Below are 15324 nucleotides of genomic sequence, written 5' to 3'. Positions count from 1 at the left end.
AGAAGTTGGTCTCCTGGAAAAAATCTAATCTTAATTTTCTTGTTCATATTTTTAAATGAGCTCTAAATGGTTTTTCAATTAACTACATACTTATTTGTAGTTTTTTTTTAAGAAATGATACCAGCATCACAATTACTTTTAATCAATCATTTCTTTCTCAGTTAATTACCACTGAAGCAAGATTGATGGTAAAATTAGATGTATATATCAGCCACACAAAGTCTTTGTGGATTCTTGAAAGATTTACAAACATTTTATTTTCTGCCATGTCACAATTGCAGGAGGATTTTGAAATTAATATTACATATTTCAAGGTAGTTTAAATGGGCCACTATATCAGATTTATTTAATCCTTTGCCATGTTGTACTTGCAAGGTAATTATGAAATTTTTATTATTTGGGATGAATCTTACGTACTGTTAAAGATAGCTTACTTCTTTGTCCCAGTCAGGTTTGTGGACATAAGTCATCTTCAACACTAGGTATGTATTGAAATCATAAAATTCATTATGAAAATTTATATTTCAAGAAGTTAAAATAAGCCACTAAGTCATATTCATTGTCTCCAGGAAAGTTTGAAAAACTTTGAAGCAAGGGACCAGATGAAAAGTCAAAGAGCATAACCAAGTGACCATGCTGGCACAACACCAGTTTAATCTAACCATGGAAAGAAGGCAGCAGCTCAGCTGGGACTGAGAGGGTATTTCAAAAGACCTTTAGCACAACCAACAGAACATTATACAAAGGACACTGTAGCTTCTATCCCCATAGCATAATACATAGCATAATACAAAATGCACTTAACTCTCTACCCTCATATAGTGAGGATTCTATGAAGTGACTTAACAAAGCACAAACATCTGATGACATGCATTTTCAGATATAGCACTGATATGGATTAATGTAGTTTTTGCTTAGGATGTATAATTCATGTCTTTGTTTGGGTTGTGCATTCTTTACGGTTGTTATGTTTCTCCGATTTTGCTTGAATTTATCCATGTAAGTGTATTTTATTTCCTTTAGATATCTGGCCATTTTGGTGGATTCTTCTACATGAATTTTACAGGGTATTTAGAATTAATTGTAATAAAAATTCAGGTTGCAATGGGTGGCATGGTTAAGATACCAATGTAAGGGGTCTTTCATTTTAAACTTCTTCATTGCCATTTTAAGGTTCAGGGCTGTATTTATTTACATGAAGTTTATTCCTCCCTTAACTCCATACATATTCTGTTTTGGTTACCCATTTAATGTGCATTCTATGAAAAATGTAAATGATTACTTCTTTACATTGTGTTTTGTTTTTCTTGAAATTTCTGCATTGAAATAGTACTGTAAACGAAAGGCAGTATGTATGTGACGTGGGAAGTCTATCTGTTCTCATGATCTAAAGATCTTGTGATTTCTTTGAACATCCTACCTTCTCTTTTATATTCTTGTAAGGGACAGGTAGCAAACTCACAGTTAGCAAACTGTCACATGCTGGACGTGTGTGCATGCAGGTGTTTTGGATGACTGAATATTTTGTCTATAATCTAGCTCTTTTTGGATTAATAGATGCAACTCCTACCCTCTGTCTAGCAAGAGGGAGAGGGGGAAGGGGGAAGACATTGGACATACCCATAGTTATCTTCAGCTTTATTGTCCTAGACAATATGGGTTCATTCAAGCCCATCTTCAAATTAGTGATGTATCCTTCCATTTATTCAAAGGCCCAGAAGTCTAGCAGTTTGAAACATCTCACATGATCAAGAGATCAGAGGAATGGATCTCTTTTCTTTAATCTTGCCTGACTGAGGAAAGAGGCCCCAGGTGAGGCAAACTTCCAGTCATTTCAGAGATTTACTCATTTAAGTAATTTGTATTTTTTAATTATGTAACTTACCCAGGACTTATATAGCTAAGAGTTTCACTCACCGGGAGTTAAATTTCTGAAATTCGCAGGTCGCGCTAATTCTGTTTTGTTTTGGCTAGGTAACAATGCCCTACCCACTTTCAGGGAAAGAGAGAAACAACTTGGCAAAGAGCCCAGTTTGTTTCTGCCCCGGCTGATGGCTGTACACTGGTTGTCGGCTGCAGTTAATTCTGAAATTTGTTACTTTTCTAATTGTTGGTTCATCACAATTGGTAAAGTACAACAAACCCCCTGTATTCGTGCACTCCGGATTCATGGATTCACATATTTGCGGATTCTTCTAAGGGCGTTATTCGTGGAAATTAGTTATCTTCAGCTTTATTGTCCTAGACAATATGGGTTCATTCAAGCCCATCTTCAAATAGTGATGTTACCTTCCATTTATTCGAAGCCCAAGTCTATGCATTGAACATCTCACATGATCAAGAGACAGAGGAATGGATCTCTTTTCTTTAATCTTGCCTGACTAGGAAGAGGCCCCAGGTGAGGCAAAACTTCCAGTCATTTCAGAGATTTACTCATTTAAGTAATTGTATTTTTAATTATGTAACTTACCCAGGACTTATATAGCTAAGAGTTTCACTCACGGGAGTTAAATTTCTGAAATTCGCAGGTCGCGCTAATTTTCTGTTTTGTTTTGGCTAGGTAACAATGCCCCACCCACTTTCAGGGAAAGAGAGAAACAACTTGGCAAAGAGCCCAGTTTGTTTCTGCCGGCTGATGGCTGTACACTGGTTTTCGTCGGCTGCAGTTAATTCTGAAATTTGTTACTTTTCTAATTGTTGGTTCATCACAATTGGTAAAGTACAACAAACCCCCTGTATTCGTGCACTCCGGATTCATGGATTCACATATTTGCGGATTCTTCTAAGGGCGTTATTCGTGGGAAATTTGCCTATTCGGGGTATTTGTCTATGAGAAATATCCACAAATTAATTGTTTTTCTTATCAATTTCATTATAAAATGTGCTATTCATACAATCAACTTACCTGTCAGATATATACTTAGCTAAGACTAAGTATATATCTGCCAGGTAAGTATGTATGAAACTTTATTGTATCATAACAATATCATTTTTTGTAATAAACCTATTAAAAAACCAGGTATAAACATTTTAGTTGGGTTCTACTTGAGTTTTAATTAACAAAATAGGCAATGTTAAGCATTTCAACTATTCCCGGATTCTAGCTATTCACGGGAGGGTCTTGCACGCCATCCCTGCAAATATGGGGGAACACTGTATTTTCTTATGTTGGTCGATTCAGCAATTAGTATTTAGAGAACTCTATATACCTTTGACTTCTTATTACCAACTGAGTAACTGTTTGTGATGATGTAAACTATCAGTTTGTCTAACTTTAGATATTGTGCTAAAGGTTGCAACAGATGTTTGACCAAAGATTCTTATGATTCAAAGAAATGTACCGATTGCCATAAACAAATATGTTCTTTTGATTTCAAAAGCTCAGAGTGTATTGACTGGGATGAGAGACATGGAAAATGTAGTCTCACTTAAGAAAGTTAGATAGAGATAGAAAAAGAAGGCTTCAGCAGGGCAGATTCAAAATCAGCTAGCCCAGGGATCTTCTGAATTAAAGTCAGATTTGAATGTTCCTATTATTTCTTTAGTCCCCCTTCCCAGTTCCCTTGCTATGCCACCGTCTCCAGTTTCAAGCTCCCACACTTCCAATACCCAATCCCATTGCCAGCCTTGAAGTAAGCTTGATAAGCGCTTTGCTTTTATTAGTGCAGACAATGGAGCTGCTTGGTTCGTCAGTGAAAGTCCTTATGGACAAAGCTAAAAGTGATAGTGCAATGCTAGTGGAGGAGGTGGCTGTTCATCCATCAACCCTCCTAGGCAAAGGTCATTGGCATCACTCCCCAGAATATGGGAGGAATCAACCTGGTGGCCCAAGGGAGGTTGATGGAGTCTACCCACAAGCCGTCGGCCCCTCAGTTCAACCTGTTGCAAATAAAGAGCCACTTGAAAGGTCTTTGGATGTGTGTAGTTTGTTGAGTTCAGAGGATTTCTTCTCCATGTCATCTGTGGCGCTCAGGGAGTAAGTCTCGTCCCCTAAAGAGGGGTGCTATGGATGCAGCACTTTCTCCAGTGGTTCCTGTCGAGGTTTAGAGATCCAGAATGCCCGTCTTGCAGTCCAGAGCAATTTTTCTTTTTCTTCTGATTGCCTCTCAGAAGCTGATGCTCCTCCAGCAGTCCCCAAGCGCCCAGAAGTGCCTACGCTTCAGTTAGAGTCAGCGCCCATTGGTGTTTGAACCCTCAGCAGTCTACAAACACCTTGGGTGCCTGCTTGCTCGGAGCCAGACAAGCGTACAGTTGTGTCTGAGCGCCCATCATCGCCCCCAGCTCCTTTAGTTTCCTCTGATGTCTCTGAAGTGGATCCCATTCAGTGAAGCTAGACAATATTTTGTCCCTGCTTAATAAAGTTCTCACAATGTCTCAAGTGCCTGCAGATGTCACAACTCCTCAAGCTCCTATGGATGTGGTTTTGTCACAAGCTCTCGCAGATGCAGTTATGTCTCAAGCGCCTGTGGATTTGGCTCTTTCTCCAGTGTCCTCCAAAGATGAAGAGACAAAAGACTGAGAAGCTCCTTCGACTGCTTATGCTTCTTTGATGTAGTTCATTTTGGCCACGTTTCCTACCTTTTTCTCACCAACAACTTTGTCACCCACTTCTACTTTTATTATGGATGTGGCAAGAACTTCGCGTGATGAATTTAAAATTCATCCAGCAACTGTCTTCCAAGCCAGAAGGATGCTCAGGAACATTGTCCATTACCAGGAGGCACTTGAGGGGCAACTGATTATCCTGGAGGTATTTTTTAACCATAAGGCCAAACACCTCATTTACCCACTCAACAAAATTTGCCTTGTGACCCATGCCTTTTTTATTGGCCTTCCACATCACAGGCAATTTATTCTTGATCACAGGTGTATTTTTTGAAGACTCGGGGAGTTTCAGTGATACACAAGTAGGGGGCTTCATTTTGAAATCCCACTGGCGTTGCCACAGACCAGAGTGTTAGCCTATCCTTCATAGGCTTGTACCCTGGCAATGACTTTCCGCCTGTGTGATCTAGGCCTGTTTTGGCGTTGTCTTCAAGAGCATGCCTCTCAATCACAATTAAGACCAGTGGAGGGAGGAATCCTTCAGCCTCAAGATATTCCTTGATTCCTGAACAAATTCTTTAGCAGCACATTTGTCAGAACTTGCAGCCTCCAATGCTGTATGACTCTGGATGCCTGTACGCTTTCTAAAATTTTCAAACCAGCCTCTGCTGGCCTTAAAATCACAAAGAGTAGCACTTGTTGCATTTTCTTGCTCAGATCAACATGCAACATCCTAGCTTTCTCACAATGATTGCTTCATACACACTATCCACCACTAACTATTTTTCATTGATCCACACCAACAACAGCTTTTCAACATCTTCCACTAGTTGCAATCTATGTTTCAATAAAGACGTGAACCCTTTCACAACATCAGCTGCATGATTTCATGTTTCTTTGCTAGGATAGAGCTGATTGTCAACACTGACTTGCTGTACACCCTAGCAAAATCAACTACACGTACATGACTTTCATACTTCGCTACAAGTTCTTTCTTAAATTCTATCATGTTCCTGGCCTGTAAATTATTCAGGGGTGGCACTTGCAGCTTTCTTTGGCCCCATGATGGCTACTTGCAATGAGTTTTTTACAACAAAATAAGCACAAAATACAACAAAAACATGCTGGGATGCAGACTATGAGTGCTGAAATGCTTGTTAGACAAGAAACAAAGCCAGAATGGGTCACGAGAGAAAACGGGATGCTTCGTTTGGGCACTCAATCCATGCTAAGCCCTGGATGGAGCGTTACTGAGTGTGTAAAAACCAAGGAAAACGTACAATAACAGACAAATTTTGGAGAAAAAAAGTATACGTAAAACCGAAAACAGACGAAAAGAGAGGCATACAAAAACCAAGGTTTGACGTACTTATCATCACAGCAGCTTCAACAGGTGAAGTAAGATACACCTCACGCCCGTTCACTCCATAGGAATGCAGCCTTATATCATGAATTCACTGCCCATCTTTTTGAAGACAGTATACCAATAAAGGACTTCAACACTTCTTTGCTAACAGTGGAAAGAATCTGACTGAATTTCTTTTTTCCTCAAAACCTCTGGCAATTACCCATGCTTTAATTTTCTTTTTCCCATCAGTGTTTTCCTTTTCTGTCACCACCCATCGTACTGACCAATGCCTTCTGACCCAAGTTAGGAATGAATTTTCTCATAAGCTCCAAAATTCTTTCAGGTTTTCAGTTCTTTTTGTTTGTTTTATGAAGTTCCAGACTGTCTGTGTTTTCACAACCATTACAATTTCACTGGGTTCCTGCACTTCATCTCCTGAAACTGGTACCCATTTTTTCTCAATCTGTTTCCAGTCAATGGCTGTAATATGTCCATCTTTATATTCAATATTTCTCCAAATACTATATTTTCCTGTGGTTTTTCCAGCACGGCTGTGAATAGTTCCTATCTGCCATTGAATAGATCCTTTCAGAAGGAATCTTAATCTGTCCAACTTTGGAATACCCTTGACTGTTAAATATCTTCAGAAGAATTGTCCTCAACTTTGGTGTGGTTCTTTTGTTCTTCTTCATTTTTTCATTTTCCACTGGATCTATAACTGCCTCTATCTCAATCTTCTTACTATTGCCTGTTTCATCATGTTCTCTTTGATGCCTCAACATATCAAAATACTAGCACTTTTCTTCCTTCTTCAATGTTTCTCTGAAAACTGTATGGTATTTCCTGAATGTATGTTTCATGTGCTCATACAATTCTTGAAACATTTCAAAATCATTGTTTTGCCATCTTGACCAATGACTGTTGCTGGTTCTTTCCACTCTTTTTGCTCTTCCTTCTTAAAATATACTTGATCTCCATTCTTAAGGACCTTACCAGTGGTCCTTTCTGTGTCTCTTAGTGCCAGTTGTATTTTCTCAGAAGTTTCAGCAGCAATAAAGGCTTTTCTTGCAGAGTGGCAAGCATTGAGATGTTAGCAACCATTTCACTCTCCAGTGCAGGAAGTTCATCATTCATGGCACTTGGTAGGTTAGGATTCTGCCCATACATGCATTGATAAGGGCTAAAACCCCCTATTACTAGGAGACAATTTTTAGCATTGACTGCCCATGCCAAGCCACTTTTAAAAAAGCAGTTCTGGTTGCTCTGCCATCATTTTTGTCACCATTTCATCTATAACTGCATGATTACTCACAGAGGCTGCTGTATGCATCACTTGAATGTTCATGTTTTCACACATTTCTAGAAGCGTGTTGTTGGCAAACTCCCCACCTTTGGAACTTCGGGGAAAACCAAATGGTGGATCTGTTTGCCATCTCGAAACCATCGTCTCCCTCTGTTTTGTTCTTCAATACCAGATCTGCAGGCTTGGGCAGTGGATGCTATGCTCTTTGACTGGGCGAACAAAGACCGATACACCTTTCCCCCATTCAATTCAATCGGGCAAGTGATAAATTTTTAACACACCAAAATGTCTCGATTTTGGTAGCTCATTTTAGGTAGTCGAAGGAATGGTTTCCTGATCACATAGACATTCTTGTGGACTTCCTGAGGCTGCTTCCTCTAAAGAAGCAACTACTCAGACAACTGCACTTACAGAGATTGTACGAAGGCGGTTTCAGAAGCAATTGCTAAAAGTAGAAGACAGTCTTGAAACAATGTACAGGCAGTCCCCGGGTTACGACAGGTTCGGCTTATGACGTTCCGAGGTTAAGGCGCTTTTCAATTATATTCATCAGAAATTATTTCCAGGGTTATGACGTATGTTCCAGCTTTACGCTGCCTACAACGTTGATCTGGCAGAAGAAATATGACACACCAGAATGCAAAATAAACAATATTTGAAGGATTTTTGGATGAAAAATGCAATAAAAGTAAGGTTTTCTTAGAGGATTTTGACGATGTTCCAGCTTACAACGATTTTCGGCTTACAACACATCTTAAGAACGGAACCCCCGTCATAACCCGGGGACTGCCTGTATATGAAAACAAATGGAGGATTTTTAGGGAATGGTGTAGGAGTTCCAATAGCTCTTCTACTGGACCCAAATAGCTGATTTTTTATTACATTTAAGATCAGGTAACAACTTTTCTAGCTCTACCATAAAGGGCTATGGAACTATGTTGGGGTCAGTTTTTTGCCACAGAGGATTGGACATGTCCTCCAATTCAGATCTCTCAGACCTTACTAAGTCTTTTGACACCTCCAAGTGTAAGGATTCCTCGACTGTGCCTTGAAATCTTGATATTAGTGTTAAAGTGGTTGTCAGGACCTTGTTTTGAACCCATGCATGCAATTACATTGAGAGACTTAACTAGAAAGACCCTTTTTCTAGGTTCATTGCGACGGCAAAATGGATCAGCGAAGTGCATGCTTTAGATGGATGAGAAGAGTTTTCGAAAGGGAATGCAATTTTTTCCTATTCCCTTCGGTTTTTGGCCAAGAATGAGTCCCTTTCTAATCCATGGCCTCATTCTTTCTCAATTAACAGTCTGATGGAAGTCCTGGGAACTGACTATAAATTTACTCTGTGTCTCATGAGGTCCTTTAAATAATATCTGCACTGAACAAAAGACATTTGTGGTGACTCTTGGAATCTGTGGTGCTTAGTTAAGAACCCATCCAGACTGTTGTCTAAGAATGCGCTATCATTCTTCCTTGGGATGTCATAGCGCACTCTTCAGTTCAGGAAGACCTTTTCCCCTTTGTGTGAGGTAAAAGCTCATGATATTAGAGCAGTAGCCACTTTGTTAGCCTTTAAAAGAAATTTATCCTTCACAGCAATATTACAATCTACATTTTGGAAATGTATATCTGTTCTTGCCTCACATCATCTTCATGATATTAAATTTGTGTATGATGAATGCAGTACCTGGCCGTTTATTGACTGGTGTGGTGTTGGGAAATGATTATCTTTTTTAGCTATCGGCATTGTCCTTCACTACAAAGGTCTCACCATAGCAGTAGGTGCTCCACACCTATACTGCCACACCTCTACATGATAAGATGAGTGACAACCATAGGCAGTATTTTCCTACATCAACTCTCTTATCAGGTAAAGAATCAACAAACATTTTATTTAATGTTGACAAAGCCTTCTATTCTCAAGCTGATTACACTGATAATGTTTTGAGGTAGAACTATCCATGCTTCCCACTTTCCCTCAATGTGGGAATCAGCTATATAATTACTGGTTAAGTTACATAGTTAAAGATGACATTTTTATAATAAAAGTTTTGATTATACTTTCCCAGTACAGGCAGTCCCCGGGTTACGACGGGTTCACCTTACGATGGGTTCGGCTTACGACGTTCCGAGGTTAAGGCGCTTTTCAATTATATTCATCCGAAATTATTTTCAGGGTTACGACGCATGTTCCAGGGTTACAACGCCTACAACGCTCATCTGGCAGAAGAAATGACACCAGAATTGCAAAATAATCAATATTTGAATTTTTTTTGATGAAAAATGCAATAAGAATGCAGTTTGCATACTTTTGAATGCACCCAAAGCATGAAAAGTAAGGTTTTCTTAGGATTTTTGATGATGTTCTGGCTTACGACGATTTTCGGGTTACAACGCGTCTCAAGAACGGAACCCCCGTTGTAACCCGGGGACTGCCTTACGTAATTATATAATCAGAGCCCTCCCTCTGTCCCTTAGCATTGATTTATTATTTACGGGTATAAAACAAACTGAGCTCTTTGGCAAGTTGTTCCTCTCTTTCCCTGAAAGTGGGTAGGGCATTGTTACCTAGCCAAAACAAAACAGAAAAATTAGAGTGACCCGCAAATTTCGGAACTTTAAATGCCAGGCGAGTGAAACCTTAGCTGTATAATTACTGGGTAAGTATAATTAAAACTTTTGTTTTATTATAAGAATGTAATTTTTCCTAACATATAAACCTGAGGTCTTTACATAAATGGCCCACCTCTAGCCACCTCTCATTCTGCTTCCTGGCTTGAAAGGTAAAGTGAATGCGTACCACCTGGATGGGAAGGATTCCTCTCTATCCATTGGTACCCAACTACCAGTATCCACCTCTTTTTAAGTTAAACATCCAACTCCAGCTTGCTCTGAAAGTACCATATGTAATGACCTCAGCTTTGTATGTTAAGAAAAATACAAATTACCTAAAAAATTTGTCATGACGATGAGGAGGCATAAGGTGGAGAATGGGATGATTGATAGATTATTTAGCCATTGTTCTAGGTTAAATTGTACTCTGCAGTACGTATGATTTGTTCATTGTATTCTGTATGTACTTTACTGTTCATAGAAAACAGTACATGAAGAAAATGTAAAGGAGAGGGGATCATATTTACATGTGAGCATCTGTTCAAGATTACTAATGATCTGGTTGTTGTTATTTTTTTTTTTATTACATCACAACATTTAATGTATATAAATATACATACAGTACAGTGTAGTTAAGTCATCATGAATGCATAGTTTGATTTCCCAAGGCTACTGTGACAACTTGGTAAGTTAGTGTATATTTTCCTAGGTTAGTCAGGGTCAGGCTAGGATTTTGGGTAGCATAGAGGTAGCATAGCTTGTTGCTAGCCTAGTTACTAGTCCTGTGACTTTGGACATAGGTGCACCCTCCTAATACCTATTTGTGCAAATAATTAAAGGGTTACTTAACTGTATTTCAAGTTCCAGTCTTGTTCTTGATCTATACTGACCTAAGTTATATCTCAAAGTAATTGTCAATTATGACATAATTTTTGATGAATAATCATTACTTTATTTTTTATAGGAATGCTTGATTACATGATTTGGCCTTGGGCTGAGCGAATTTGTGTATTGCAAGAAATTTCTGGAGATAAATTTCTGACTGAAGAAAGCTATCCAGCTTTAGTAAGTATCCTTTGAATTTTATTTTAGTTCATGGTCCCTAGTTTAAGCGCTGTCCCCAAGCCCATAAGCCTAAAAGAACACAGCTTTAGTAAGTATCCTTTGAGTTTTCCTCTAGTTCATGGCTCTGTATGAAGGTTATCCTAGTTTAAGCACTGTACCCAAGCCCATAAGCCTAAAGAAAACAGTTTTAGTTAACTGTTTTTAGATGCCATCATGATTTGGAACTCAAAAAATACTCTTTTGCGTTTATAAATAATTTTGTGAATTTATTTTATTGCCCTGTCTACCAGTGGGTTGCTTCTTAGCCTCAAAGTATATTATGTGGAAAAACTCAGAGAATGTCCACAGATTTTACACTAGTTACCCACTTAACAAGGAGATTTCTCTGAGGTAAGTGCAAACAGGTAGCAAAATCTAGATTTTGACATTAGGACTTAGCTATCATTATATAGTAGTATCATATTTCTTAATTTGTAAATTAATGATTCCATAGACAAAGGAATGGTAAAGCGTTATATGTATGTACAGTGGTACCTCGACATACAAAATTAATCCGTTCCGAGGCAGCCTTGGTATCATGAGCTTTTCGTATCTTGAACCGCATTTTACATGTAAAATGCCTAATCCGTTCCAAGCCCTATAAAAACACCCCAGTAAATTATATTTCCAGGCTTACAACACATGTTTTAGGGTTACGATGCCAATCCGACGGAAGAAATATGACTCCAAAAAGGCAAAATACTGTACATACTTGAGTAATATTCAACTGCATGTAATGTTCAACCCAATTTTTACTGCATATATTAGGACTTTAGCATATGTCCCTTAGCAATAAGCCTAGCCTATGTTAGCAGTTGCTACTGTAGCCTAGTCTATGATTCTGACATCTAAACCTAAGAAGCTAAAAGCTTAGAATATGCCAATAAAATGTACAAATAATCAGTATGTACTCATTTCAAAATAATTATTAATTAATCATTAACTATAATACACAAACAAACAAACAAAAAACTTTCCCACCTTTTGTTTACATTCAGTACTTATGAGTACCGAACGATCGCCAAGTAATCACTTTCCCTAGCACACAGTAAGCCATAAATTTTCATTATCTCTCTTCAACTAATGAAACTACCAAACAGTATAATAACCATTCATTTCTATTCTTTATTCTATCTTTACCTAATGGAGATACCGAGTTACATACTGACAGCTATAATGAAACATACATAATATTAAAACAGAAAAAGAATTCTAGAAAATACGTATTTGTTGGCTTCGATGATAGCAGTCTGATTTATTTTATATTTTATAATATCTAATTCACAATTTTTTTATCAAATTTATTGCATGTACTAATTTCAAATAATTATTAAGTAACCATTACCTATAATAAACAATAAAAAAAAAAGCTTCCAAACTTCTGTTTACGTTCAGCACTTACGAGTAAAGAACGATCGCCAAGCACACAGTACGTACAGTAATCAAATTTTCATTATCTCTCTTCAACTACTGAAACTACCAAACAGTATAATAACCATTCATTTCTTTTCTTTATTCTATCTACTTAATTGTTTTTTTTAATTAAATGTATTGCATGAATAAGTTTTTCAATTTACAGTATCCTTTTACCAATAGAATACATAAAGCACAAGGGGTAGATGCTGACCAATAGGAGAGCAGGATCTTACGGCGATGACTAGCATGAAGAACCAATGGGAGAGCGGGAGGATGGTGGCAATTTTACTCGTTGGCGGTGCGCGAGTTTTAAAATTGTTCTCGGTGGTCCGGGCGAATCTCGGGACTTTACAGCAACAACCTTTTGTAAATTGAACTATTTTTGTATGTAGAGCCAAAAAAATCTTCGTATTTGCTTTCGTATCTCGAGTTTTTCGTAAGTTGAGCCTTTCGTATGTCGAGGTACCGCTGTATATAATTACATGACTTGTACATACATTACAATACTCATTGTATTTAAATCTGTAAATATATATACATACCCATGGGAAATGGGAAAATAGCCTTTTTCATATGATATCCATTTTTTTTTTTCAAAATGAGGAGGCATATTAACCCTTAAGAGCTGGGCTAAAAAAAAGCAAATGCGGCACCCCAGGCGGGGGAAATTTTTAGGTTAGCCAGTTTAAGCAAAAAACACATCAGTGGAAAGAGTAGGATATACAAATGCACAGGATGTAAGAAAATAACTCTAAAAGATTCTCCCTCCCTTCCATGAGAAGTTGAAAAAAGACTACTATTTACAACCCCTTGTGGGGCTTCTTTTACTAGACAGTCATTAATTATACAAATTATGTTTTTTCTATCAATAATTTTATTTTATTTTGTAAAATTATGATTACAGCTCATACAATATCAAAACAGATAAGAACTAAAATCAATGACAAATTCTGAGTACATATTTTTTTTATAACCATTTACATAAATTTACTGAGATTGAAGATGCAGAAACGTTTTTGGATTATGCATGTTTTATAATATTTCTTTGTAAAATTACAATTATAACTGTCATACTATCAAAAAAGATAAGAACTAAAACCAACTGCAACCTTTTGGTATATTTATGATCAAATAAATAAAAAAGACGTCTTGGGAGGAATAGAAACACATGCCCCCTTGAAGTCAACATCACAACTAACTCATGAGCTGCCTACTTTGTTGATCTGAACCAGTCTAAAAGTTGCCATTAGTGAATTTATGGGCTATGGGAGTATTGGAACCTATTTCCTGCTTGATTTCCCCAAATTGATGCCCCGTAGTATCGATGCTCACCATGAGTGAATCCATCCTTCACCTAAAACCTGATATAGCTACTCATATGAGGGTATCCATCCATTTAGGGTTAATTAATTTGATTGTTACAATATACTATTGAGAACCATAGCCTAATGGGAATAAAATAGTTGTTTCTCTTCATATTACTCCATAAAAAAATATTAAATGATGTATTTGAGTAAAAAAAAAACATGCAGTTCTATGATTTCAAAATTAAAATCTCCTCTCTTAGACAGGCAGTACTGAACTTCTTCCCTTTGTTTTCTAGCATGTTGTCTGCTAAGTTTAGTAGATTTTTATGCCAATGTAGCATCTTTGCAGACAAGTGCAAACTTAGTAATTCAAGTTAAATATATCTTAGTTTTACCAGACCACTGAGCTGATTAACAGCTCTCCTAGGGCTGGCGCGAAGGATTAGATATTTTTATGTGGCTAGGAACCAATTGGTCACCTAGCTATGGGACCAGACCTATAGCTTATTGTGGGATCCAAACCACATTATATCGAGAAACAAATTTCTTTTCTATCATCAGAAATAAATTCCTCTGATTCCATGTTGGCTGAGCCCAGAATCAAACTTCAGACCACTGGATTGGTAGCCCAGTGCAAAAACCACTCGTCCAATGAGGAACTGCAAGCTTAGTAATATAATGCCTGTTCCAAAGAGTGGCATATTGCAGACTGCAGTAACTACAGACCAACCTCTATTCTCCATGTGCTCTCTAAAGTTGCTTAAAAACTTACTTTTAAGCCACTATATAAATTCTATGTTGAATATAAAGGAGTGTTAGTTGATAGTCAGTATACATGTAGGAAGCAGCTAGGTACCTGTTATGCTCTTTTAAAAAACTTGACATGCCATTTGGAAGGGACCTTGTTAAGGGTTTTGAGTGTGGAGTAATTCAGATAGATTTTAGTGCTGCTTTATTTTAGTAAATCACAAGGCACTTACTTATAAACTTCACAATCTTGGAGTAGGTGAATATATTTTAGGGTTAGTACTTGATGACTTCTTTACAGGTAGGCAGCAACTCAGGCAGCAACAAGTCTGGAGTTACACGGGGCAGTGTTCTTGGTCAACTGTTATTTTTAGTGTATACAAGTGACATGGTTGTTGGCTTGGAAAACAAAATTGTTCAGTATGGTGATGATGTAACACTTGTGGGTGTGGTAAAGTCTCCACTCTTGAGAATTGAAGCTGCCCTCAGCCTCATTTGGGACAAGGACTGGATCAGGGAATGGTGTAGTCGGTGGGGTATTAGGCTGAACTCCTTTAACTATTCTCACATCCATCTTTTGAGAAACTTCTAATAAAAGTTCCAGCAAATGCTGTGTGAAAGTTAGGTATTGTTTATAAGGCCTCTTGTATTAATAACCGTAATAAAATCACTGCAACCTGTTTTAGGTCATTTATACTCCCTTTACTAGAATACTGTTCTTTATTGTGGATGTCTGCTTCTGCCAGAGATTTATCTCTTTTAGATAGAGTGTTTTGTGACAGTAGTAGTAGTTATGACTTGGACCATCGATGGAAGGTCTCTTGTTTGTCTCTTTTTCATAAGTTGTATTTCAACAGATATCTTTCATATTCACAATTGATCCCTGATCTGCTTTATGTGCTGAGAGCAACCAGATTTGCTGAACAGCAGTACCAGTATGC

At 37.7% G+C, this 15324-nt stretch overlaps 1 protein-coding gene across 3 annotated transcripts in view; it reads left to right on the top strand.

Moving 5' to 3' along the window:
* Window positions 1-15324, top strand: part of LOC135219855 (pyrimidodiazepine synthase-like) — a 170968-nt gene that overhangs the window by 122868 nt on the left and 32776 nt on the right. For all 3 annotated transcript variants that reach the window (XM_064256965.1, XM_064256964.1, XM_064256963.1), the window contains exon 6: window positions 10774-10874. In XM_064256965.1, coding sequence (XP_064113035.1) covers window positions 10774-10874 — 101 coding nt within the window. The remainder of the gene's footprint in view (window positions 1-10773; window positions 10875-15324) is intronic.

The sequence above is a fragment of the Macrobrachium nipponense genome, chromosome 1 (assembly GCF_015104395.2).
Source record: "Macrobrachium nipponense isolate FS-2020 chromosome 1, ASM1510439v2, whole genome shotgun sequence".
NCBI classification, from domain to species: Eukaryota; Metazoa; Arthropoda; class Malacostraca; order Decapoda; family Palaemonidae; genus Macrobrachium; species Macrobrachium nipponense.
The sequence above is the reverse complement of the archived record's forward strand: the minus strand, read 5'-3'. Positions and strand labels throughout refer to the sequence as shown.